A 27,896-nucleotide genomic window follows, 5' to 3' on the forward strand; every position below is an offset into this window, starting at 1 on the left:
CTGCAACCGGGAAATCGACTTGACCTACCACGGATCCTGCAGTCTCTCCAAGACACAAACCAGGTTTTTACACAATTCCATGCACCAGAGCTCTGTCAATAAGCTGTTCTACCTCTTCGCCCTTACTTCATTACACACAGAAATCACAATAGTGTGATGTATCTATCTACCGATGTATCCATTTAACTATTCTCTCACATAAATTTAAGTTGGAAAAAAGTTGAAAGGCATGTCAGCAGATTTAGACCCAAAACTGAAAGGTGTGTGATTCGAGGAATCAAGCGATAAATACACACCGAGGGGTGTATAGCCCGGTTTTCTGTGTATGCTGAAAATTTACTTTAGTTCTGGTCTAGGTTCAAGACCAAAGTATACATGCTGGTCTGTAAGCAGGATTAATACTCGGGATTTATACTGTAGATTTGTTGTTGTTAAAGATTCGCTACCTGGAACGAAGTTCCAAGTAGCACGGGCTATGGTGAGCCCATATATACTGGAGATTTATAATGTGGATATGTAGAATTTATACTGCGAATATGCAGGATTTATACTTTAATCATAAAGGGGTCAATCGGTAAAATAACAATTAAATCATTTTAACTAGTACAAAACTTGACAAAGTTAATAAATGTCTCCATTAGTAAAAAAAAAAATAATAGCATAAAAACTGGAAATTGAGAAGCAGGTATACGCCTTACATCATCGTGTCCCCCCACCCCCTAATCTTTCAACAAAAACAAAACAGCCATCTAGTTTCCAACACTGGCCAGACGATATCTTGCTACACAGCACCAGATGCTATGGAATGAACAGCTTTAACAATACACACATCATAACATAAAAGCCGGTTATATATTCACTATCCAACATAACTCCCTGAAGTCTGCATCTATTTACTGTACCCCGTATGGCAACAAGGGTTAGTTACCAAAGTGGTAACAGTTTAAACAGTTACCAGTTAACATTGGTAACAGTTATGGTTTGAACTCAGGCATCAATTTATCTCCCTTCAGCAGATAGTCAAGGTTTTCTTGCAGTACCCTACTGTCTCTCGTAATCTTTGCCCAGCAAACATGCAACATTACCACAATGTTTTGAGCAACTCTGTGTTTGTCAGCAAACTTTTACTGCTTCGAGTCATGTTTTTTTCGAATTGGACCCCGAAAAAGTTAATACCATGGATTGAACAGCTGTTTTTCCATGGCCCCTGGATATGTGCTGGTTTGGAAATACGAAAAGGGTTCGGCTTTGATGAAACCTGAAAAAGGCATTTTTTTTATTAATCCTGAAAAGGGCACAGCTTTTTATGAAACCTAAAATCAATCCCAAGTTTTCAATGAAATCTGATAGGAGTTAAATTTTCATTAAACTTAAAAAAGGCCCACCTTTTCGTAAAACCCCAGCAGTGTTTAGCTTTTGATGAAAGACCGAAAGGGGGACAGAAGGTTGTTTTGTCACAGGCTTAAAGCTCTAGGCAGTAATAGCATCGATGTTCTTTCCGAAGTTATGAAGTACTTCGGCAGCCTCATGATGGCGTCTTCTGCTGGCTATGTCTTCAGCTGTGATCCCCGAACTCGACTTGATGTTTCGGTCGACACCCTGCGCCAGTAGCCACTTCAGCACCTCCGGGTGGTTCGCCGAAGCAGCAAAGTGTAGAGGGGTCTCCCTGCAGCAGTTTAGAACTGCTACCTTACAGTTGTTGGCCCGGAGAAATTGCATGGTTTTGAGCTGCCCTCCGAGTGCTGCCCAGTGCATGGCTGTGTTTCCTGGGGGACAACCGAAAGTAAGGATTATTTTCATAATAAATCGCATATAGTTGATTAATCATGGAAATATTGTATGTAGTTGATTAATCATGTGAATAATACAAAATGAGGCATCAATAAATTCATTACATGGGTTAAATTAATAAATTTTGTTGCTTTCCAGATAATTCTTTTTATTACTGAAGTAAACAAAGTTTGCACTACTAATCTGCACTTTATTTTATTAGCTTTGGTCATCCTCGTGTGTGTGGTTTGTAAGCTAGTGATCTGATGACAATTCTCATTAACAACATGACCAATTTCGGTCAAACCTGATCTACATTATACCATGAAATTATAAGTTTCTCCGCTGAAACAGTAGTTTATTCAGCAAACGTTTTCTCCATTGAAGCCATCCCGTAATCAGTGTTCTCGTCCAAGCTGCGATGTACCCCAAAGATGCAGGTGTTAAACTTACTCTTTATCTAATAAGAGTATTTGCCCGATAATTAATGTTAATATATAATTTGATGAATACCTAAGCATAGGACAGGTTATGTGTTTTGATTCTATAGGCAATTATTTGTATTAGTACAGTGCGGTTGAAGAATTTAGAGAGGTCCGATTCGAACACACGAAGTGAGCAAAGCGCTGTTCAAGAAAAGTTGGAAAGTAATCAGGCGAGTCGTGTGTAAAGTGTTTTTTTTTATTCATAAACAGGGGGTTTGGAGGCTGGATTAACGAGCATTTGGCCAATATCTCTGAAAATGGGCTGTGACCCTCATAACTCTGGGAAGGAATTTTATTTTTTATTTTGACCGCAGGGGACTCGGGCACTACAGGGTCCCTGCCACAGGAGAACCGGACAGAACATCCACAGAAGACAGAGGCAGAGATAAAGCCTCCGACCGGGCCACATCCACACCAGCATCACCACCAACAGCCACCGAACACACACCTGGCAATTACACAGCATCTGGCGCCCGAACCTCATCAAGAGCAGGCGCTAAATCCGATACCTGGCGAGACACGACATCCACGGGCACCTGCACAGCCCCACATGCCGGAACCTCGTCGACAGCCAGCAGTGGGAAATCCTTTTCAAAAAAGATTGGCCCTCACGACGACAGCAGCCGGGCAGCCAGCAACCAGGTGGCCCGAGAATCCATATCGAAAGCACGTGAGAGGCTGCCGCACATAGTACACAAGTCCATACGCTTCACAGTCTGAAGTCGGCTGTGGAAGTCTGAACGCAGCCGCATCCCTAGAATCCGGATACCATTCCGTATGCCGCGTAACCGCCCGGAAGAAATCACATTCAACCCACACTCAAGAGAATGCCAAACTGCCCGAAGTACGGCTTCAGCAGTGCCTCCGGGAATTCAAAACACACACCATAGACAATGACGTATGTGAGGATACCACTCCGATCGGAGATAACCACCGAACCAGCACCGTCCGGCCGTAGAAAGACCGCCCCACTAAGCGGCTTAAAAACACCCCGATAACCCTCAGCGGCAGCAAATTTCACCATTGCTCGATGAGAAGAGACTAGTTCCACACCATGGATGACCCCCATGTCTACATCCAGCACCTCACAAAACACCAGCTCCACGGCAGGGTAGTCTTGCCAGTAAACTCGAGGCCGACAGTGTGAGCCCACAACACGGGGTCAGGTGAAACGACCTCACCCCACGACAGCCAGTGCCCAACCTCCTAGGAAGGAATTTATACATTAACACGTGTCTCCCACTTCCTGGTGTGTATACACTGTTTTCTTTAGTTCTGGACTATGTTCAAGGCTAAAGTATGCTTGCTGGCTGGTCAGTAAGCTATTGTGGTGGATTATAACCCTTCCGTGGGTGATGGGACTTGAGCCATATGACAGGCCTAAAAACTCAACCCGTTCTTGCACTTTCTTACAGTCAATATTGACTTATTAAATACGTGCATATGTGACATACTAAACATACTAGTTAACCTTGAAAAGCTCCATAGAAAACACCGACCTTACCTAACCTTCTTAGTATGTCAAGATAAGCATCTTTTTGCTTCGTAATTACAATTAATACTTAACCTATACCTATAATAGGTTAAGTAATAATTGTAATTACGAAGCAATAAGATGCTTATCTTAACATACTAAGAAGGTTAGGTAAGGTCGGTGTTTTCTATGAAGCTTTTCATGGTAAACTAGTTTGTTTAGTATGTCACATATGCACGTATTTAATAAGTCAATATTGACTATACGAAAGTGCGAGAACGGGTTGAAAAACTCAAGGAAGAGCAAGTTGAGGGGGCAGAGTTATGATGGCTAAATCGTGAAGGTTGTTCTCTACTTACCTTTGATGTCGGTTACCTCGCGTTTGGCGCCCGCCAGGAGAAGCGCCTGCAGGACATCTAGGTTACCCTTATGAGCCGCGAAGTGTATCGGTCTTCGACCTGGAATGACTTGATTAATAAAATTTACAAGTTCTGTTATTCAAATATTTATTTTATATATTAACGTTTTAAATCAATATTAATTTTAATATTTTATTTAAAAAAAATAAAATAATAATGTCTCTATTTATGCAAAATACGTCTAGTCTATTATATAATATATTTTATAATTATATATAAAAGTTTAAAGTTAGTCTTGTGTTAAGCACTAAACTAAACTTTCTAATTGCTATTTAAATAAGTGTAGAATAGTCCAGTTCGGCAACAGGTTCGCTTCACACTTACTTAAGCTGTTAGCGATTAACGAGGCCCTATAACTATTGGCAGTTTGCCACTCACCACGGTTGTCGGCGTCCTGACACGCGCAGTCAACGTTGACGCCGCAGTCAAGCAGCCGCGAAACCCCGCGCATGTGGCCTTCACTCGCTGCCTCCAGCAACTGTGGGAAAGAACCCTCTCTTCATCACAGCCTTGAGGAATCCTATTCCCCTCTATGTTATACTAATACACTCTAGCTAACCTTGGCGATTCATGCATGTTCTTATGCACTAACAAGCTTCTTAAACTCATCAAAAGAAATATAATTGCAATGTCAGTTTATAGTTCTAATTACCTTGGCTTCTTGTACTTTGGCTAAGTTACGAAGGAAGCTGTAAACCTCCCTGTGGTGCTCCTTCCTGGCGAAGTCTTCGGCCGTGAATCCCTTGTTATCTCTCAGGTTGAAGTTGATCCCTTGCTTGACCAGCCACTGGACGGCTTCCAGGTTACCGTGGTCTGCCGCAAGGTGCAACGCTGTCTCCTCCTTGCCGGTTGTAACCTTCAAGTTGTACTTTTTCGTCTGGAGATAATTCAGCACTGGTACGTACCCTCCTATAGCTGCCCAGTGCACCAGATGACGCCCTGATAGGTGAGCTTAATTAATTTCTGACCCTCCATGGCCATCCTGTGGGCGGTGGTGGAAGGGTTACAGTTGCATTATGGCCCTAAGAACATAATAACCCACAGGAGTGCGGAGCACATCTCATGTGCCAGGTAAGTACGACGGGGTCACCATAGCCCGTGCTGCTTGGAACTTTTTGTTCGGAATAGCTGAATCTAAAAACAACACCTTAGTTCTATTGACCCATGCGAGACAGCTCTTATTTATTATCACCAAAAATTACACATATGTCTAACCTACGCTTGAAACAATACAGTGATACCTCATGTATTAGTTCCGTTAATCAACAACCTTTTTTTTTTTAAACCAATATTTGCCCAAGTAATTCTTCATCTAAGTTCCTGAAAGAATGATTAGTTTTCTTAACAGCTGTCCAATGCACCATTGCATTAACCCGTTAATTCAATATATAACTGCTGAGTTCACTAGCTGATGCCCTGAGAGACTACTTCACTGTACTGCTGAGTATACATTGACTCATGAATTATTTATATAATTAAATAAGTTATAATATAAACATACCGTTATTTTCTGCTTCTATGGGAGGCAACTTGCCTATAAGGAGCTGGAGAATCTCCAGATGGCCCGCCTGGGCCGCTATATGTGCCGCAGTCATTCCTGTAAAGAAAATATCTGTATTATCTAAGTACATCATCAGAGATCCCATTGCCAAACACTCATGCGAGTCAGGTGAGTCAGGCTCACTTTACCCACCACCAGTGGACACATTCATCTACACTTCTCGCAGGCTCAGTTAGGTTAGAAATTCCTGAAAATATAGTTTGCAGCCTACAAGATGCTGACAGGGAAAGGTTCTTAAACATTAACAGGTAAATATGCCGAGTTGAGTATATCTCACTATATATTCACTTCATTAACTTTCTTCCTCATCTCTGTTAGGAATTATGAAATGTTTGGAGATTAAGTACACGGTGATCGACACCAAAAATAAGCAAGTGTATATACTTATTGTATATGCATCAAGAGAAATATATTCACTAAAAGTCCATTTTAATCCTGAATTCTTTAAGGGTGTTTTAGGAAGAAAATCATATATGAAATGTTTTCTTTATTCTTACCACCTCTGTATAGTGATTGCCGAAGCCTCTTTATACCATAAGAGCCATGAATGATGGCTTATGTACGTCGGATGCCACAGAGATGACCTAATGACGATGTTGCTGGTACACGAGCAAAAGGGGCACAAGTCGAATGAGCAATAGACATAATTTGTTTGGTAACTAATGAGTGAATAAGCGGCATGCCTTGAGCAGTGAAGTGCGTGAAAAGGTTGGCTACAGACACATCATACAATGGAGAGTACTCAGTAGACTGGCTCAATGGTTGATGTGTGTGTCACTCGATCACTCGTGTTCTGGTAATAAACTGTTGGGCGAACAGTCTCCCCGTTGGCTAAGGAAGCTATATACCTGGTTAATGGGGTTCTGGGAGTTCTTCGACTCCCCAAGCCCGGCCCGAGGCCAGACTTGACTTGTGAGAGTTTGGTCCACCAGACTGTTGCTTGGAGCGGCCCGCAGGCCCACATACCCACCACAGCCCGGTTGGTCCGGCACTCCTTGAATGAAACAGTCTAGTTTCCTCTTGAAGATGTCCACGGTTGTTCCTGTAATATTTCTGATGCTCGCTGGTAGGACGTTGAACAACCGTGGACCTCTGATGTTCATACCTACCGGTTCATATGGCTGAACCAATTGGCTAGTGAACTGCAACTCTAGTCGAATAAGGTTTCCGAGGCGAGACACAGAAACTAAAGCTCAGTCATCACAAGCACAGTTAGATTAGCACCCGCTTGCGCTGTAACGGGGGACCATGCAGGCTTTAACCTCACTTAACTAATTAAATGCTGGTCGTTAGTTAACTATACTTAAGAAACCAGAGTTCTACTGTAGACTTCAGTCCAATCCTCGTGATCTTAGACGGTTGATCGCCCCAGATACTACATACACGAGAACACTGTACTGGGTCCCTAGCAAACTCAAGATCTTCCAGCTGTCACCACCAACCTGACTTACTTCTAACTAATAATTGATTCCGGGCTGAGTCAATCAATTACATATTAATTCCGAGAGGGTTGATCCTTGGGGGGTAGAAATAGCCTAAGCTACTCTATCCCTTTGAGATGTATTTATTGCTTATCTCAATAAACATACTTGAACTTGAGGGTTGATCCACAATTAATTGAAAAGGGATGGATGACTTTACGTTAAGTGTGGATTAATTCGAAACCCAAGGGAATATATATACGATATTAAATAGATAAGGTTTGCTTGAAAAGTACACCGGCGACTCATTCAAAAAACTACCGACACGTGGATTCCGTGATAAAGACTATATATATCTTTTTGAGTAAGACTTACTAAACTTGAAATCACTCATGTTTATTGAAACAAAATTATTATAATGAGACAAATGAACACTCACTCAACTGAAATATATTCTAACTGGCATTCTCTCTAAAATAGAGGCAGTGATTAATGAATCTAAAAAGGAACTGTACCACCTCGTAAGCACTTTACCGTTATCCCAAGCCAAGCCAGATGTTAGCCTGGCCTTCTGGAGGTAGATATTGACCTCAGATGCCAGCCCACCACATTGGCTTTAACCTGCTCTTTCAAAGCTAAGAGGGATGGCTCAACCTAGGCTTAGCTGCCAAATTAATCTTCAAAGATGTTTACTAACTTAATCATGTATTTGTCACTAAAGGTGACCTAATCATTATTCAAAACCATTGGAAAATTACCTAGATACTTGAGCAGAGTTGATTAATAACTACAATACTGGATCATACTTGAATTTATTTCTCTAATTTACTGAATTACCAAAGGTGGTACTTAATTTCTGTGTACTGAAAAATAATTCCCATCTTCTATATGGGAATCTGCTTTTGTTGACTAAGAGAAATTGATTCTTTACATTAAAATTACGTTAATTTATTCTAAGTACTTCACAAATGAGGTTATTAATTACGGTTACATTAATACATGAATTATTCTAATAAATTGATGAATTTGACACAAGGAACATGTGGCGTTTTTTGTTTCCGACAAAGGTTATCTTATCTTGAGGTTATCGTGAGATGATTTCGGGGCTTTAGTGTCCCCGCGGCCCGGTCCTCGACCAGGCCTCCACCCCCAGGAAGCAGCCCGTGACAGCTGACTAACACCCAGGTACCTATTTTACTGCTAGGTAACAGGGGCATAGGGTGAAACTCTGCCCATTGTTTCTCGCCGGCGTCCGGGATCGAACCTGGGACCACAGGATCACAAGTCCAGTGTGCTGTCCGCTCGGCTCCCAAGGTGAGTACACCCCACCCACCCACCCCCAAACACATACTCATTCTCGAACTTTTTCCTCAGCAAATATTCCAAGACTAACCTTGAGCGTTTGTAACGTCGAGGAGGACCCCGGCCTGGAGGAGGACCTCTACCACTCCCTTGTGACCACCGTCAGCAGCCAGGTGAAGCGCTCGCCATCCTGACACAAAGGTATGACTGACACAAAGGTATGAATCAAGCAATAACTACACATTCATGTTCCTTGAATACCTGTACATGTAATACTCACGTGACGTTTGAACCTCACCATTTATCAACCAACACGACTCAATTTATGTTATTCAATAAACTCAATAATGTGGTAAAACTTAAGAAACTTAACTTACAGGGTTTAGGAACAAGAAATTTAATATTTCAATTGGTTTTTCTTGATTACATTAGTTCACAATTACATCTAAAATATATTTTGTTTTAACTCTGACCAAATTCTACTTTGTATGGAAAAACAAAGACCAGACTAAACTTCTTTAAGAAAACTTGTGAAAGGTTTGATTAAATTTGGTTGAGACCTTTCAGGGGAAACTTTATCATTATTATTCTAATATTGGCGTTCCTCTACAGCAGGGGTTCACAACCGGAGGGTCGAGAAATGTTTTCTGGTAGACTGCGAACGTTTTCTGGTAGGTCGTGAAACGTTTTCTGTTGAGTCGCGGAACCTAAATTCTGAGTACTAGTATATCTGAAGCATGGAAAATTAGTAAGTGGTATCTTCATTATGCAATTATTTAAATTATTAAACTGCGGGGGAGGAAGGGGAACGCAGGTGTTTTGAGTATTAGAAAATAGGGTCTTAAAAAGTTAGGAAGCGCTAAAGAGTTGTGACTAACGCAGCTATATCTTGAGGTTATCTTGAGATGATTTCGGGGCTTCAGTGTCCCCGCGGCCCGGTCCTCGACCAGGCCTCCACCCCCAGGAAGCAGCCTGTGACAGCTGACTAACACCCAGGTACCTATTTTACTGCTAGGTAACAGGGGCATAGGGTGAAAGAAACTCTACCCATTGTTTCTCGCCGGCGCCTGGGATCGAACCCAGGACCACAGGATCACAAGTCCCGCGTGCTGTCCGCTCGGCCGACGGGCCCCCTTGGAGTCGGTCGATTACAAAGATTTATAAATAAATTTAAATTTCTACAATGCAGTAAGCAGTCAGTAGAAATAACAATCATTCAGATTAAGTTAAATTTCCATAACTGTGTTTTTATAGAAACATGTATTACTGCAAATACACAACATGTAGCTCATATAAAATATAACTGAAGTCTTTATGGAATATGAAAATCACCTTGATTTCTAAATTAATAGTGCCATCTTTCTGTTATTATTTTGAACCTACAAATAACTTTCCCACGGTTAATAGCTCTTAAGCCCAAGATCAAACCAATCTATACCAGCATTATTCTCACTTTAATAAGATTTTAATTGAAATCCTCAGATTGGGCAAAATTGTAATTAATTTTGTCAATAAAGATGTTAATAATAATAATAATTGTTTGACCGAAGTCTTACCCTCCTGGGACTCTAAGTAACTGCCAGCATTCACGTTCACTCCCTTCTCTATCAGCGTCTTTGCAGAGTTAGTCAGCCCACACGCGGCAGCTCGCAATAGTAGCTCCTAGTGAAGGAACCAGAGATGTTAAGCCATACCTTCCGACTTCACCACACCCGCCTTCGTGTAGAGGGGGAGGTTGGAGGACGAGAAGGAGATTGAAGTAGGAGGAGAAAGGAGGATGGCAAGGAAGACAGGTAGGGAATCAGAAGCTGAGAGGTCTGAGAACTGGATTTGAAGAGTAGGTTTACCCTCAACATCAATTATAAATATATCATTTAATATAATATCATTTAATATAAACATTTTCGATTAAATTTCTTTCTAGACGATCCAGGAAGAAGCTCATCTGCGATGCACCAAGAACTACAAGTTTAGTTTGGCCAACCTATCCTCGCATATTTTACTTTTCAAATCTGAAATATACTGTAACGATAGTACCAGTCATTCTTAACTGGAGATCGATATCGGCCCCTAGAAAGTACCCTTGAAATTATTCCGGGTTGTACTTAAATAAACACATGCGGATTTCATTGTCAACTGAAAGATGATTTCTGTTTTTGCTCTTGACTCTAGTTAAATGAGAAAAAAGTAAACACAAAAATAACAAATAAATACATTTATAAATTAGGACAATCAGGGTTGATAAAGTTACATATTTTGTCATCAAAATCACACTCAAATTAACAATTTATAATTAAAATGAAGATGTTAAGGCAAGAGATCAAGAGTCGCCAATTTACAGATGCGTATCAGGTTCATAATGCATGGACTAAACTAAAACTAACTTCTGTATTTTGCCAGAACTAACCTCATCACTTTTACGTTCCAGATAATCTACCACAAGCTTGGCTCTGGAAGCTTGAGCCAGTTCCAGTGCAGTGCGTCCCATGCCGTCGACGGCATGGATCTTAACCCCATGTTGGACCAGCCAGCGGATAGCGTCCAGGTTGCCGTTGTCGGCCGCCAGATGGAGTGGTGTCGACCCGTCCGGGGTGGAAGCAGCAGTGACGTCACACCCTCGCTCCTTCAGTAGTCGCAACACGGTCACGTGACCCCCAAATGCTGCCCAGTGAACACCCTCGCGACCTGACGGATTGATACGAGAGTATGAGCAGCAGAATAGTTATCACTGCTACACACGCTTACTAGTGAACCAGTAGGTGTATTCTCATTGTATAAACACCGAGATACAGGATACACCTCTGTCTCACCAGCTGCCACAGCTCTGGGGTCGACACCATAATCCAGGAGCTTCGCCACCACCTCGGTGTGGCCGCCCCAGCACGCCAGGTGAAGCGCCTGCAGCCCTGTGGAGAGTATGGAGGTTACTGATGACTTGGAGAATACTGTAATTAGTAGGGTGTTGTGGTAAGAAGACTGTGACGGTAGGTTGGGTGTAAAGGTGGCGTGATTGTAGTGACTGTACTGTAATATCACACTAAGTCTAGCGGACAACAGTGTTTCGGGTGAGCTCTCAGATATAGTGACGGGTAAAATGTGTATTCTAAGTCTGGTAGATGTAGTTTTAGGTGTAGAGGAGCGGGTGTAGACTGACCTTCCTCGCCAGGGTTGGTGCTGGTGCTGGAGAGGTCGGCCCCACGCTCCACCATTAACTCCATCTCCCTCACCAGTCCCTCCGCCGCCGCTGCTAACAGCTGACACAGAACAATGGATGTAATTAGTGATTGCCTTACATCATAAATATTATAACAAGTACCAATGGCCCCAGAGTACCAATAATATATATATATATATATATATATATATATATATATATATATATATATATATATATATATATATATATGTCGTACCTAGTACCCAGAACGCACTTCTCAGCCTACTATGCAAGGCTCGATTTGCCTAATAAGCCAAGTTTTACTGAATTAATATATTTTCTCTAATTTTTTCTTATGAAATGATAAAGCTACACATTTCATTATGTATGAGGTCAATTTTTTTATTGGAGTTAAAATTAACGTAGATATATGACCGAACCTAACCAACCCTACCTAACCTAACCTAACCTATCTTTATAGGTTAGGTTAGGTTAGGTAGCCGAAAAAAATAGGTTAGGTTAGGTAGTCGAAAAAACATTAATTCATGAAAACTTGGCTTATTAGGCAAATCGGGCCTTGCATATTAGGCTGAGAAGTGCGTTCTGGCTATTAGGTACGACATATACATATTATATATATATATATATATATATATATATATATATATATATATATATATATATATATATATATATATATATTGGTACACTGCAGAGTACAGCCCCAAGCCGTCCTCGGTGATGATAATGAGTGTGTTAGTGTCAACGATGTCCCTAATGTGATCTCTCGCAACATAACCCTTCCTTTCTGAGCCACTTATTATATTCCGAATTCTCCTCAGATAATGAAATTGGAGAACGGATAAAAGTAATAATGACAAAAACACTATCAACAGATGACAATTCCCAATTTCTTACCTTTTTGTTTAAATCCTGTTTGGATGGCCTAATGTTGTCTAAGTTGAGGCCTGGGTCCCCACTTCCTCTACCTGGAGGATCTCCAGTAGTACAAGAGTCATAAGTATTAGCTGGAGACTGTTGCTCCACAACACATCCACCACCAAAAGCAGATGAACGATTAGGCTCGGTGTTAACGCTACAACCATCATTATGTTCTTGTTCCAATCCATCATCACCGCTGGAAAGACACGAAGGCTCTGGTTCCAATCCATCATCACCGCTGGAAAGACACAAAGGCTCTTGTTCCAATCCATCATCACCGCTGGAAAGACACGAAGGCTCTTGTTCCAATCCATCATCACCGCTGGAAAGACATGAAGGCTCTGGTTCCATACCATCATCACCGCTGGAAAAACACAGAGTCTGTGCTTCCATACTGTCACCTCTAGCAATAGGTAAGGATCTTTGTTCTATATTTCCAGCCCCACAAGTGCTAATCGAGGACCCTGCTTCTAAACTATCCCCAACAGCCGAAGAAGCTGAGGATTCTTTGCAAGTACCATCATCTCTATCATCAAACCTCAGGAGATCTGGGCTTTTATCATCACCACCAGCAGGATACGAATACTCTTGTTCTATACAACTTTCGGCAACACGCTTGACATCAGCAGTAGGGAGAAAAGACATTCTTGAGTCATTGTTATTATCAAAAGCAGGAGGAGCCAAGGATTCCGGTCCATTATCATCAAGAGCTGCCAAAGGAACTAATCTTATTTTATTAATAGCTTCTGCAAGACCTGAAGCTTCTGGATCCACATCAATATCAACGAAGGACGCAGATGAAGGCTCAACTCTCGTGTTGTCATCAAAAGCTGATAACTCGGGTTCCATTCCACTAGCGGTTCGGTCATCAGGTTTTAGATAGCCCCTGACTTCGCTACGAACGTCCAGGCTGTCTAGGAGGTTGTCGTCTTCATCGCCGCCTCCAGCTCTCTCCTCAAGTGCAAATTGCTCCTGAAGCAAAAGAAAATTCTGCGGTTTGATGGCATTCTACTGGTTGTGTAACGCTATCTTCACTGCATGGCACTAACACACACACACACACACACACAAATACTGACCAAATAGGGGGCCTCGCGGCTGAGTGGAGAGCGCTCGGGGGGTCATAGTCCTTAGGGTCCGGGTTCGATTACCAGGGGAAATCAGAAACAAATGGGCAAAGTTTATTTCACCCTGATGCGCTTCACCTGTTCACCTCGCAGTGAATAGGCACCAGGAAGTTAGACAGCTGCCATGGGCCGCTTCCTGGGGATGTGTGTGTGTGTGTGTGTGTGTGTGTGTGTGTGTGTGTGTGTGTGTGTGTGTGTGTGTGTGTGTGTGTGTGTGTGTGTGTGTGTGTACACGAGTACAAGAGAAATATATATGTAGTAGACATAATAGAGGGAAAATAAATTGGTTAGAAGGCGGGGTCCAAGAGCTAATAGCTCGATTCTGCAGAAACAAATAGTAATTACACACACACACACACACACAAAGAGCCATAGCTCAACCCTCGCAAGCACAACAAGGTGAGTACACATATACACACAATCGTAATTGATACCCCCGAACATTTAATGCAGGAATTAAGTGCAATTATTCATAAAAAGATAGTACTTAAAAGCAACTATTTAGTCGAAAGTACAAAGTGTGACTGTTTTGTAAAATGTTCACGTTTTGTATTACTGAATTTGGAGATGGGCATGAGAAAATAAGCCAAAAGTCAAAGTAAACATTTCTAGGCCTAGTATAGCACAGATATGAGCTAAATTAGGCCTAAGATAACGAATAATGGGCCTAGGATTGCTTTGGACAGATTAGGTTCTCTAGCAGCCTAGCTGCTTTTCCATTTTCTAGTATGCCATTTGGGCTAACTCAACAATTCAATTCGTGAATTTTTTGGGATCCAACAGTCCATTTTTATACATTTAACCAAACAGTTGTTGTAGGACTATCATTATTGAAAGAGTGTATAAGCTGAGACAGCCACCATGAATTAAGACACCAGGGGCCAGATTCACGAAAGCACTTACGATCGTGTACATCTTTCCTCAATCTTTGACGGCTTTGGTTACATTTATTAAACAGTTTACAAGCATGAAAACTTCCCATTCAACTGTTGTTATTGTTATAAACAGCCTCCTGGTGCTTCCGAGCTCATTAACTGTTTAATAATTGGAAACAAAGCCTCCAAAGATTGAGAAAAAGATGTACAGGTTCGTAAGTGTTTGCGTAAGTGCTTTCGTGAATCTGGCCCCAGTATTTTACATCAAATTGACTCGTATCATACTGACCAAGATGTCGCCGGCGTCCTGTGGGTGCTGTAGCAAGTCTACCACCACAGTCCATCCCCTGCGGAGTGCTCGGTCCTCGGCCTTGCACCGGTTGTTGTCCTCAATGTCAGGCGAAACACCGCTCACCAGGAGCATGCATACGGTGCGCAGGTGACCTCGCTCGGCCGCCAGGTGGAGCGGCGTCGCTCCATCTTGGTCAAGGGTGTGAAGACTACAGCCATGGTCGATCAGTGTCTTTAGAGTGTGTGTGTGGCCTTCCCTCGCGGCGTACAGGACAGGAGTATGGCCTGTCCGAGAACAGAATGATTATGTATTTAATTGGTATAACTATTTTGTGTTTTTCTCATACACACACTCTGTTTCTTTCATTATTTAATTTCAATGGTATACGAGTAGCAGTATCAGCTACTTAAACAACAAAATTAACTTTTATAATGTGAGCCAGATGCTACGTACTCTTACTCATAAGACATTGTAATTATGGACAGTCATTTCGATCGTACGTTATCAACTCTTGTGTTCATTCATGTACAGTGATAACTATATTAAAACCCCGGAAGCAAACATACCTTACATAATTTTTCATAGATATCGTCTGACTTAGACCCTTTAATAAAAGCCTTAATGCATGGTCTAGTGTGTTCTGTACTTTGCTAACATTTTGCTGACCCAGATTCATGTGCTAATGAGCTGAGGTTGTTAATACACCAAATACAATAGATCCAACAAAATAAATAAAATTTAATTCTTGTAGCAATTACCCCAACGGAATCAAATGTTTAACAATTCTGATCCTGGATTAACTACAATCACCCAATTTCGGTTTACACAAGATTTGGTTTGGTGTTGGGTTTACACCTATAAGCTATTAGAGGGTTATTAAGGCAACCGAAATGGCTTACTTACCAACCAGTAAGAATACTAGTATTCTGATGATGATCGAAAGCTAAATTAACTAAGTAATCATATACTAAAAAAAATATCTACGCTTAACAACATACTTAAAACTTAGTGCAAAGATATGCATATTCTAAATCCTGAGGACTATAAGTAACCACATAACTCAAAAGAGAAAGGGTCGTCGGAGTTCTCATGCTTCTTAGATTCTGCAGCTGTTTTCAATTATAAATTGCTTGTGTTAACAATCAAAGCTATATTGAAGGTATGGCACGCCTTCCTGCCCGTGTTGAGACTTTGCAACAGCTAACTGATATATACAATTGAACATGTCAATGATATGCAATATTCAGAAAATATGGTCACTGCATCTAAGAGGCTGAAAGTCGTAATCAAATACACCAAAACCTATTTTACTGATTGTTTCATCAGTATAAACAAGCACTTAACCTATCTGGGCGACCTTATCAGTAACGACAAGAGGGAATGTAATGTTATCCTCAAACCGGAAATATGTTGCTCTGGGGAATTCCTTGATCAGATAATCTGATAATTTTTGCAGAATTATTATATTAGAACTTACTAGTAATTATTGCTGCTAGTTGCTTTGCAACACACTGGTCAATCTGTATGAACGTTAGATGAAAAGTGCACTGTAGTAGGCCTATTGGCCTTTGCAAGCCAGATCCTAATTTCATCAGTTTTCATTTCTGTACCCTTGTAAAGTATGTGCTTCAATGCTGCTACTTGACAGGTCTCTCCGATCAACTGCGTATCTATCTCAGGTCGAATATTTTCCTATGTCGTTATAATGTAATGTTCCATTGTGATTTATTACTCTGGGGGTTTCGAATGGTCTGGGATTAATAGTCTGTTAGGATTACTGAGATCCCTCTAGGCCAGCTATCGACTAGTCTCAGGATGCGACCCAACATCGATATCTGAATTACGGGTGCTTGTTTACTTCTTGGCGAACAGACCATCAGGGGAAAGGAAACGGTACTCAAACGCTTCTCTACTGCCATGGGAATTGAACTCGAACTCGCTGGCCAATGTGCCATAGGACTTATTTTCCGTGATTCATAATCATATAAAATTTCAAAATAATTTTCTATATTTTATTACGTATGAATTTATAATATTGTAATACTTGGATTAGACCATTATAATTTGGATTATTTTAACACTTTGTTTATAAGATTGCAAAAGGTTACTGACATGCATATATTTTTTTAGAAATGGTTCAAATCGATCATAGCAAGGTCTGATTTGCTTAACAGGAAGAGCGATTTTCGTTCTTTTCAAATCAGTTCTACTATGACAATATTATTTTATATTTGGAATATAAATTATTTTCCTAATTTTGTTATGTTTAGTTAGGACTTATTTGATTAAGTTAGGTTGGGTAGGTTAGGTTTCTTCATATTTCCATGTTAATTTTGATTCATATAATTTTTTTTTTAATATATAATACAACGAAAAATCATCATTCCATTAGAAAAAAAAATATTTCAGGAAAATTCGTCTTCTTAGGCAACTCTGGCTATTAAGTTCGAACTTCAATGATGATCCACCTCTCTACCCCAAACTCACCCATTACTTCATTTCTTTCCTCATTCATTTTCCAATACGTTACATAAGTACTACTATTAATAACTTTTAATTAACCTCTTTTGAAAAGGCGTGAAAATTTTATTTAAATGATTTATTCTACATATATTAAATATACTGTTTTGATATAAATAAATCTACTGCGGATAGCATATTAAATAGGGTTTCATGCCAATTGTATAATTATGCTAGGACGTTTAGAGCACAAGAACGATAATCTACAAATTAATAATGTTTATTTGCAACATTCAAAATTCGTTTTTGACTCTAAATGCTGAGAAGTACTCATTTGAATGCATAAAAAGAGTCAAAATTATAATTATGGTACACTCAAGTAATTAGGATTTAAGAACCGGGTGATTATATTTTCGTAACAATTTATTTAAGCGGTTACTTACGATACCTTAGACTAAGGATAAATTCCATGTTAAACTTTAATGTGAATAATGTTAACTATTTACACGGCCTCTCGAGTTGCCACATCAAAAAAATGATGAACCAATTTGCCCGAACTTAACCGATAACTCCATGAATAGGAAACGTGACAGTCGTCAATTTAGCGAGCCGCTATGATTTATAGTATATCATATTTTTACGTTTGGGATTTTTACTTAAAAAAAAGATGTACTATTCGAGAGGAGAGGTTGAGACCTATTTATTAGTAAACAAAGAGAATAAGCCTCATCTACCACAGTTTTATTCTTTCTATAGATCAGTGTTTGCAGGTTCAAAATCAATGCTTCCTAAGTATTTACAATTAGTGTTGGGCACTTACGTTGACTGTATTTTTGTGTTTGCCATTTATAATTGGAAATGTTTGTCCAAGTAATTGCTGTTAGGTACGTAATAGGTGGGTTGAGTTGGCATCAAATACTCTTTACCTCTGAAGGATTGGAACCCAGGGCTCCATGCCCCTTGGGGTGTACAGTACTGTTACCACTAGGCCACACTGACTGTACAAAAGAATTTGAAGTCGTCTAACTTCTAATCCAATTCCCAACAGTTGGGGGCCAGTGTTTGGCCCCAACCTCAGATACATTCAGATTTATAAGTATAGATATTACACATATTAGTATGGAAATATATAACTATTATATACAGAGATGAGAGAGGGCCATACACATTATTTCGTCCGGTTAAAACATTTATGGCTCAAAAAGTTACCCCTAAAGTAACCCGTTGTTAGGTGGTCGCTGTGTGTAAATTCTCCAACATAGATAGGTAAGCAAGTCAGAAAGGCGGGCAGCCCGCCTGCTGTCATAACTTACTCTATATACCACATTTCCAAAACTGTTTTCTTCACCTGCACCTCTTCAGAGGTAAACTAAGAACCTGACGTGTAACCAAAACTCAGAAGTCGATCAAAAAATATTTATAATGCAAAAACAGTGTATCATAATACAATTTTGGAAAAGTTACAATATGGAATATAAAAGTAAACATAAAATTAAATAATTGGGAATGAAGGGATCAGGAGAAATCGCCAAGGCATTACGACTATATAGTACTTGGAAGGGATCAGGATAAGGATTTGGGATGGGACGGGTGAAAGGAATGGTGCCCAACCACTTGGACGGTCGGGGATTGAACATCGACCTACATGAAGAAAGACAGTCGCTCTACCGTCCAGCCCAAGTGGGTGGAAAAAAATTGGAAACAATATTTGTGTTAAATTATGTAGTGCATAAAGGTAGTGTAGTGCAGATAGTACCTGAGATAAGATATTCAAGAGTATGCCACAGATTACAGAAATAAAATTACCTGTAGACACACTGATAAGAATACTAAGCCCTGGTTAACTTTAAGGTTGCAGTGGTTTGTCCCAAATACCACAGTCAATCTGCCATAAATTAATTCGAATAAAAAGCCTCTTAAGTTTTTCTAAACTAACTTAATCTAACAGTATCAGATACAAAAACAAGTTAGATGTGAACGATCGTCGATAAAATATTTATATAGAAAAAATATATAACAGAAATAAAGTTTCTCCAGTCAAGATACAGCATGCAGGCAGCGTGAAACTTAAAGAAATCGTCTACGTATGAAAAAGACAAACCCATAACTTACTATAGAGCCCTAAACTTAGAATAAGGAAATAGTGCATCTTAGAGTAATGAGAGGACTGAACAGATGTCACAGGAAATAAAATATTAAACGGAGCTTACCTCTGCGTCTTTGATGTAAACATTAGATAATGAGGGATAGTTAAAGTTTGCATCTTGAACTTTTGTTGCAAACAGGGGTTCAAGCTGTAAGTAGTTTGCAACAGACACTGACAGCAGACAATTGGTTGTCAGAGTTTGCAACAAATTGTAAACAAAGGTAGTCGTTATATACCTGCTGCATCCTTGACGTCAACGGGAGCTCCGTAACTAAGCAAGAGGTCCACTATATCGTTATGACCAGCCTCTGCAGCAAAGTGTAGCGGTGTTCGTCCTGCGAGAAAATATTACACTTAGTTCTATGTAAATACTGCCACACACAAATAGTGATATTATAGTAGATAATAGGAATGAAGTAATAAAGTAATAATAATATTATGGCAAAATAATGGTGATATTATCCTAAAGTGATAGTGAGGAATACTAAGAATAATAATATGGCACAGTAATACTCTAAGCTTATTGTACACAGTAGTATCAAATTAAAGTATTACTGGTGTTGTAAGAAGGGTCTACTACGTGCTCGCCAAAGCCCGTGCTACTTGGGACTTTTTGTTCCAGGTAGCGAATGTTAAACAACAACATTTAAGAAAAGTCCTCTACGGGCTCACCATAGCCCGTGTTACTTAGAACTTTTTGTTCAAAATAACGGATTTTTAACAATAACCGTTTTAAGAAGTAAAAGTTGACTAGATTATAATTGCGTGTGCTGCACGGAATTTATAGTTTCGTGTAGCTGAATCGAAAAAACCATGTGGTCCAAATATAAATGACAGTGTAGGCAATCTCTACGAAAAGTGAGAGAGCAACCTAATCTTCCATTGCTATTGCGGGCCGTTGAGGTGGGCAGCAGCTGAATTGCTCCAGCATTAGTTCTCGCCCACGGTTCAACACCATCTGGTCACCACTTGGTCCGGGAGACATCTCCCGTCACGCAGGGTGCAGTCGCACCTCCACAGATCTCCAGTATCAGCTCTTGATACTGGAAATGGCTCAAAAGGGCCACCACTTACGAGCTATTCATACCCGTGCCACCTCTTGGGTGGCTTAATCTTCATCAATTCTTTCACGGTTCAAGTTAACAGGTACCATAGTTCACAAAATTAAGGTGCAGTTTCGAGGAACCGATACCTTTACCAGGAAGGAAATACTCTGCATTCTTGGCAGCATCACTGAAGTTGCACCGAGTGACATGAAATAAGTCAGCAATGGCGCCCAACTCCTGTTCTGTAGAGAGGAAGCACTTCAGACGCCTTCACTCCTGAGCGAGCAAAATGAAGCCAACTTAGCATTATTTCCCTCCTTTACGACGATACCTGGCAGAGAGGATCGTCTTTGTTAGGCGCCTCAGCACCTCTATCTCCCCGACCGGCCTACTGTCGACATCATCGATAACATCAAAACCCAAAATCCTGCACCAATTGCGGTTTCAGAAAAAATCTTTGAGAGTGAAGGCCACGAGCGACCGACACTGAGGCTTACCTTCAACTTTGCTAATGAAAGCTACCCTCTCTATAAACAATGGATTCAAATACTCTGATATTTAGTCAACCAAGTAACGAAAGAGAGGTTCTTTCAACTTCGGCAATGCTACAAGCGCTACAGATGCGACCACTACACCCAGAAGTGTACCCTGCTAGAGGGGAAAGTGTAGCATCTGTTCCCTCGATCACAACTACAATAACTGCAATGTGCTGCACAAACGGTACATACTCTGTGATAAAGCACACATAGTAATTTTACCTGAATGCCCGATCACAAAAACAGAGATCCAGAAACTTGTCTGGCGACAGACAAGTTTCAACCACCACTCGACCGTCAACATCCTACAACATGCAGCCAGAAATGTTTCGAGCTTTAACAAGCAATGGTGCTATCACACTACGGCCTACTCCCTGGGGAAGCCACAGCCAGAATCCTACTCTACCACCAACCAAACAACTGTACAGTTCTTGTACTACTTCACCTTGCGAAAAGGATTGCTGGGTCCATCAACAAACTGATCTTCATGACAATCAACAGTTTACTTGCTGGACAGGGATTGCCAGCCGTCTATATACAAGATAATTTGTTTACTTCTCTTGAAACCGCACCATCGACCCCAGAACCTCCTGTTCTAGCAACAGCTCATCAGATAATCTACAATACTTGCAAAAAACAGCACTTCCTGAAACTTGCAAAGCAGAGCTTCTTGCTCCAGCAATGCCGTCTGCTGAGATTACAGATCCCACAGATCTTTCAGCTGATCCTGTCACCCTTGCAACTCAGCCTCAACCACCTACATCTGCAACTTTGCAACTTCAACGTCTGCACCACCAGTCACCAAACCAGCTGCAGGAACCGAGGTTTCTGATAACGACGACTTCACTTCATTTGATGACGAAATACGAGTGGATGACACTGATGTATCCACCACATCTACCGATCAAGTAGCCACATACAAAAATTATGACACCCAAGGCATAATTTTTATTATGCGAAGATCGAGGATCCACATATTCAAAGATCTCGAATATAAAAAATACTCCAGGGAATTCAAGGAACACCAGAAAACAGAAGAATCTCCAGCACAGTCTTTATTGAAAAACACAAGCAAGATAACGAAATTGATCCAGCGTGTGAAAAAGCGATGCCAGTTAATCCCAAACAATCTTCCAGGTCTGCGATACCGTCATTCTTCATTCAGACCTTATCAATACTACCAACTTTAACCAGACGGTTATGATAATTCCAGCAGCGTGACTACGAGGAGTCCAGCGAAGCAGAAAAAAAGATTCAGACGAAGCAGCACTAGCAGGAGAGCCAACACCACCAAGAATGACGACACCAAAAGAGGAAAGAAGATACCCTACAAGAATGAAGATAGAACTCTGCACCACGGCGATTTCCCAGGACCAAGACTTCCCCTTCAGCCTGCTATTAGTCAAGCGGCTGGGTTAACCCAGGATTCATCAAGCAGTTACGCAAATATTTACAAACCTGCACATCTTTTCTCAATTTCTAGCGATGTTTACAAACATCGAAACTTCCCAATCAAATGGTGTTGTTATAAACAGCCTCTTGGTGCTCCGTAGCTCAAACTGTGTAATAAATGTAAACAAAGCCGCCAAAGACGGAAAAAAGCTGTACAGGTTTGTAAGTACTTGCGTAATTGATGAAACCACGACTCTTTCCTACCACAACAGCGACTCTGTGCATTTATGTATGTAGGCTTGATTAACCTTTTAAAAGCACTACAATCATCTTCTGTGGTTGATTGTTCAATAAATCACTGAACAATATGTTTAATAGATCTCTAACCCTGTCCATGGAGGACAGAAGATAATGTATATATGCTGCTTAGCATTGTAAATGTGTGGCCACGTTTGGGGTAGAAAATAATAAATAAAAAAAAAATACAGTGGCGCCTGTAAGCTAAAAAAATGGTAAAATGGATGAAAATAACATAGTGATACAGTGAACAGTAATTAAACGGTACAATGATACAACAATAATGAGCAGAACAATTGTGACCACATGGACGAGTGAAGAGTCTTGCCTGTCATAAACGAACGTTTTCTTTTCCAGTAAATGTTGGAATTAAAAGTTCATACCGTAAACTGCTTTAATTTACCTCTATCATCCTTGGCGTCGACTCGGGCACCCATGGCCACCAGCAGCAGCACCATAGCCTCGTTTCCTGCCCGCGTAGCTAAGTGCATTGCTGTACATCCTGCTTAACCAAGTAAATAATCTAAGATCAGATCTGAGAAATTTACATATTTGTTCATTAACTCATATACGAGGTTCAATAATGGGATACAGGTAACAGGTTTATTGTTTGTGATGTGTGTCTATGTATGTACTAACACGTTGTACTGAACGGGGTGAGAATAGCTTGAGCTACCTCATCCCTTTGTGTGTATTTTACCTCAATAAAGGTATATATGATTTCACACATTCCCGAAGGAGTTACCTTCGTGTAATCTGGTTGGGAGTTCCAGGCTGGCGTTGAAATCACAGAGGATCCGGGCGAGGCGGAGGTTGGAAGTGTGTGCTGCGTGCTGAAGGGGCGTCAGAAGGGCCCCTTCGTCTCCATCCACAGGAGCTCCCTGCTGCAGCGCACTCGTCACCGCCTCCAGGTTCATCTCACCCGGATGCTGATTCTGTATTAGTATTAATGCAAGAGCTTAAAAAAAAAGGATGCAGTTACAGCCCCGCTCCTGTGCCAGGTAAGTCTAATACGGGCTCACCATAGCCCGTGCTACTTGGAACTTTTTGTTCCCAGTAGCTGAATCTTAAACAACAAAAACAACATAAAAATGATGTCCAGACAGGTCATCAGTTGCTCTTGGTTAACTTTTATATAACTTCAAATATCTACCCTAGCAGTTTAAGTACTGGCCTTTCAGTGGTCGTTAAGTGACCTCTTGAACAATTAGCTTAGCCACTATTAAGTATTATACATTTCGTCGATGAGTTACATTAACGTGACTGAAGATATGATGACTAAAACTCACAGCAGAAGATGGAGAAATGACGACGTTTCGGTCCGTCCTGGACCATCACACACGGTTTTTTTGAGATCTATACAAGAATTGTTACATTCTTGTTCAGCCACTAGTACGCGTAGCGTTTCGGGCAAGTCCTTAATCCTATGGTCCCTGGAATACGATCCCCTGCCGCGAAGAATCGTTTTTTCATCCAAGTACACATTTTACTGTTGCGTTAAACAGAGGCTACAGTTAAGGAATTGCGCCCAGTAAATCCTCCCCGGCCAGGATACGAACCCATGACATAGCGCTCGCGGAACGCCAGGCGAGTGTCTTACCACTACACCACGGAGACTGTTGAATGTTCCAGAACGGACCGAAACGGTGTCGTTCCTCCATCTTCTGTTGTGTGGTTTGGTCATCATATTCTACATTTAGTGGTACCTAGAAAAACAGGTGAAGAGGACCAGGAAACAATTAATTCTTTAAAACATTTGCACTGTTGACAGGATGTTAGTAGTGGGGTTCGGGGAGTGGAGTGTCAGCCAAGACATACCTCTCACAACAACAAAGGATATATACCCCATTAATCGATTAATGGGGGTTTACCCCATTAATCGATTTATATACATCGAGTTTACTTTAATTCTGGACTCTGTTCGGAACTAAATTATACTTGCTGATGGATCAGCCAGCTATTGTGGTGGCCGTAACACCCTTCCAGCGGATGATAGATAGGCCTTAAACCCAACACTAAACTCACCATTATCTCTCCCCAAAAAGAATCCATCTGTACTTCCTCATCGTCCATCGTCCGCAGTTTCCATCACAGTTTGATAATTACAAGCAGAACGCCACAACACTGGTGGGAACTATCACAATACTGCAGTTCCGTCTATCTCAACGCTGGCGACATGATAACGAAGTCCTCAGTCTTTGCTGATAAGATCAGACCATAATAATTATTTTGCTCTCTTGGGTGGCTTAATCTTTATCAATCAATTATATTACACTGGGAAATTGTAAAATAATATATATATAAAATATACACAGCCTCTACCTTGATCCAGAAGTTTGCTGTAATAGAAAGAAAGGTAGATTGCAGTATTAACAATCCTGTTCGGTCAATTGGCTTAAATATTAAAACCTTTCCCTATGTTAGATACAGTATGTTGCCCCCAGCAATGTGGGGCTGCTCGTGGTTCGTCTTTTATTTCATTTATTATGCACCTAATGGCCATTTTCTTGGCGGTAGTGGACCCCCATACCTATCCCATGGGCGGTAGTGGACCCCCATACCCATCCCGTGGGCGGTAGTGGACCCCATACCCATCCCGTGGGCGGTAGTGGACCCCATACCCATCCCATGGGCGGTAGTGGACCCCATACCCATCCCATGGGCGGTAGTGGACCCCATACCCATCCCGTGGGCGGTAGTGGACCCCATACCCATCCCATGGGCGGTAGTGGACCCCATACCCATCCCATGGGCGGTAGCGGACCCCATACCCATCCCATGGGCGGTAGTGGACCCCATACCCATCCCATGGGCGGTAGTGGACCCCATACCCATCCCATGGGCGGTAGTGGACCCCATACCCATCCCATGGGCGGTAGTGGACCCCATACCCATCCCATGGGCGGTAGTGGACCCCATACCCATCCCATGGGCGGTAGTGGGTAAAGGTTAAAGAAGCACATGATGGGCTCAGGAAATGAACCCCAAAATTCATTTAGCCAATCAGATAATCTACATAAGCTAGTTACACAGTAAAAGGTGCATATATATATATATATATATATATATATATATATATATATATATATATATATATATATATATATATATATATATATATATATATGCGAACAAGCCTGAATGGTCCCCAGGACAATATGCAACTGAAAACTCACACCCCAGAAGTGACTCGAACCCATACTCCCAGAAGCAACGCAACTGGTATGTACAAGACGCCTTAATCCACTTGACCATCACGACCGGACAAAATGAGGTGATAGCCGAGGCTATTTGAACCACCCCACCGCCGGCACTCGGATAGTAATCTTGGGCATAGCATTTTTACCAAATCACCTATATATATATATACCTATATATACACCTATATATAATCACACCATATATATACATATATATATATTAATTATATATATAAACAGTCTTAATTAAAGAGCACAGTTGGTTCAAGAACTGGGCCACAATATTCTCTAACCCCGAGCAATTTACGTCTGTCTTGAGGCAGTTACATAGATAATGATCATACGTTATCTGCTCGATGTGTTGGTTATCTTATTGCCGTAAGTTTTTGAAGCAAAATAAATATTGGTGCAGTGGGGGTGTGGGGGGGGAGGGGGGTGGACTGTATGCATGTATGTCTTTTTATGTGACTATGCCTTGCTCATGTATAAATATGAGAGGGGATGCCTTTGTATGAGTGTATTCAATTGTATAGGTGTATTTCTTTGTATTTATATAGGCGCATACATTGTATATGCCCCTTGTATAAATATATGATTTTGCATGAGTGCATACTTTGTATTCACCTAATTGTGCTTGCAAATGGTTGAACTTCAGCTCTTTGGTCCCGACTCAAACCCTGTGATTTGCTTCATGTGTATCTTAGTATGGATATACTTCTTGAGTGTGTGTGCATGTGTGTATGGGTGAATGCTTTTATATTATGTATGCGCTTGAATAGATGTATATTTCTGTCTGCATTTATCTGTACGGGTATACGCATCGCTATGAATAACTGCGTATGTGCTTGTAGGGCAGTTTTCATGTGTGTTTGAGCGAATGCGCATCTACGTTCCTGTTGCATGGGCACGTTTCCAAACGCCTGATTTCGCACGTTGGCTTACAATCCGTTTCAATGTACGGTACTTCGATCCGAGTGTTTGTTTTACACACATACGTGTTTTTTTTAGGCCCACGTCTGTTTGTTTTTCGGACAGGTATGTTTGCTTCGGTGATTCTTAGTGTGTCTGTGTCCTATATGTCATAGCTAATGAAGGCACGTTGGGCGTCCTAGGGATCACTGGTTGATAACGATAACAGTTTATCTGAGATAAATTATGATTATAAAACCGAGGCGCGCGCGCGCGCGCACACACACACACACACACACACACACACACACACACACACACACACACACACACACAAAACCTGTCTCCTGAAGCCCACATAAAGAGAATAACGTCTGCGGCATATGCGAGGCTGGCTAACATCAGAACGGCGTTCAGGAACCTGTGTAAGGAATCATTCAGAATCTTGTACACCACATATGTAAGACCAATCCTGGAGTATGCGGCCCCAGCATGGAGCCCGTACCTTGTCAAGCACAAGACGAAGCTGGAAAAAGTCCAAAGGTATGCTACTAGACTAGTCCCAGAACTAAGAGGCATGAGTTATGAGGAAAGGCTGCGGGAAATGCACCTCACGACACTGGAAGACAGAAGAGTAAGGGGGGACATGATCACAACCTACAAAATCCTCAGGGGAATCGACCGGGTAAACAAGGACGAACTTTTCAACACTGGTGGGACGCGAACAAGGGGACACAGGTGGAAGCTGAGTACCCAAATGAGCCACAGAGACGTTAGAAAGAACTTTTTCAGTGTCAGAGTAGTTAGCAAATGGAATGCATTAGGAAGTGATGTGGTGGAGGCTGACTCCATTCACAGTTTCAAATGTAGATATGATAGAGCCCAATAGGCTCAGGAATCTGTACACCAGTTGATTGACGGTTGAGAGGCGGGACCAAAGAGCCAGAGCTCAACCCCCGCAAGCACAATTAGGTGAGCACAATTAGGTGAGTACAAAGGGGCGTCTGGTAGCTGAGCGGAATTCGTCCACTCAGCCTGGTAGCTAAGTGGACAGCACTCGGGACTCGCAATCTGGGGACCGGGGA

The 27,896-nt window shown here is 41.3% G+C and overlaps 1 protein-coding gene across 1 annotated transcript; it reads right to left on the bottom strand.

Moving 5' to 3' along the window:
• Positions 1-537: 537 nt before the first annotated feature.
• On the bottom strand, positions 538-24,897 carry LOC123770995 (serine/threonine-protein phosphatase 6 regulatory ankyrin repeat subunit B). The gene is made up of 16 exons (XM_045763177.2): positions 24,728-24,897; positions 23,448-23,637; positions 23,106-23,204; positions 19,668-19,766; positions 14,823-15,109; positions 12,508-13,503; positions 11,587-11,686; positions 11,243-11,338; positions 10,840-11,117; positions 9,989-10,094; positions 8,524-8,622; positions 5,650-5,745; positions 4,801-5,087; positions 4,527-4,626; positions 4,089-4,187; positions 538-1,766 (listed from the first exon to the last, which is right to left on the bottom strand). The coding sequence occupies exons 1-16, from the start codon at positions 24,773-24,775 to the stop codon at positions 1,471-1,473; spliced, it is 3,276 nt and encodes a 1,091-aa protein (XP_045619133.1). The 5' UTR covers positions 24,776-24,897; the 3' UTR covers positions 538-1,470.
• Positions 24,898-27,896: the final 2,999 nt, after the last annotated feature.

The sequence above is a fragment of the Procambarus clarkii genome, chromosome 65, assembly GCF_040958095.1.
Source record: "Procambarus clarkii isolate CNS0578487 chromosome 65, FALCON_Pclarkii_2.0, whole genome shotgun sequence".
In the NCBI taxonomy this organism is placed as follows: Eukaryota; Metazoa; Arthropoda; class Malacostraca; order Decapoda; family Cambaridae; genus Procambarus; species Procambarus clarkii.

Coding starts and splice junctions, on each gene's coding strand:
- LOC123770995 (XM_045763177.2), bottom strand. CDS start 24,775: ATGGACGATGAGGAAGTACAGATGGATTCTTTTTGGGGAGAGATAATG. Junction 15,110..19,667: donor TGACGTCAAGGATGCAGCAG/GTATATAACGAC, acceptor GTTCTCGGACAG/GCCATACTCCTGTCCTGTAC. Junction 4,188..4,526: donor TCAGGACGCCGACAACCGTG/GTGAGTGGCAAA, acceptor AAGTCATTCCAG/GTCGAAGACCGATACACTTC.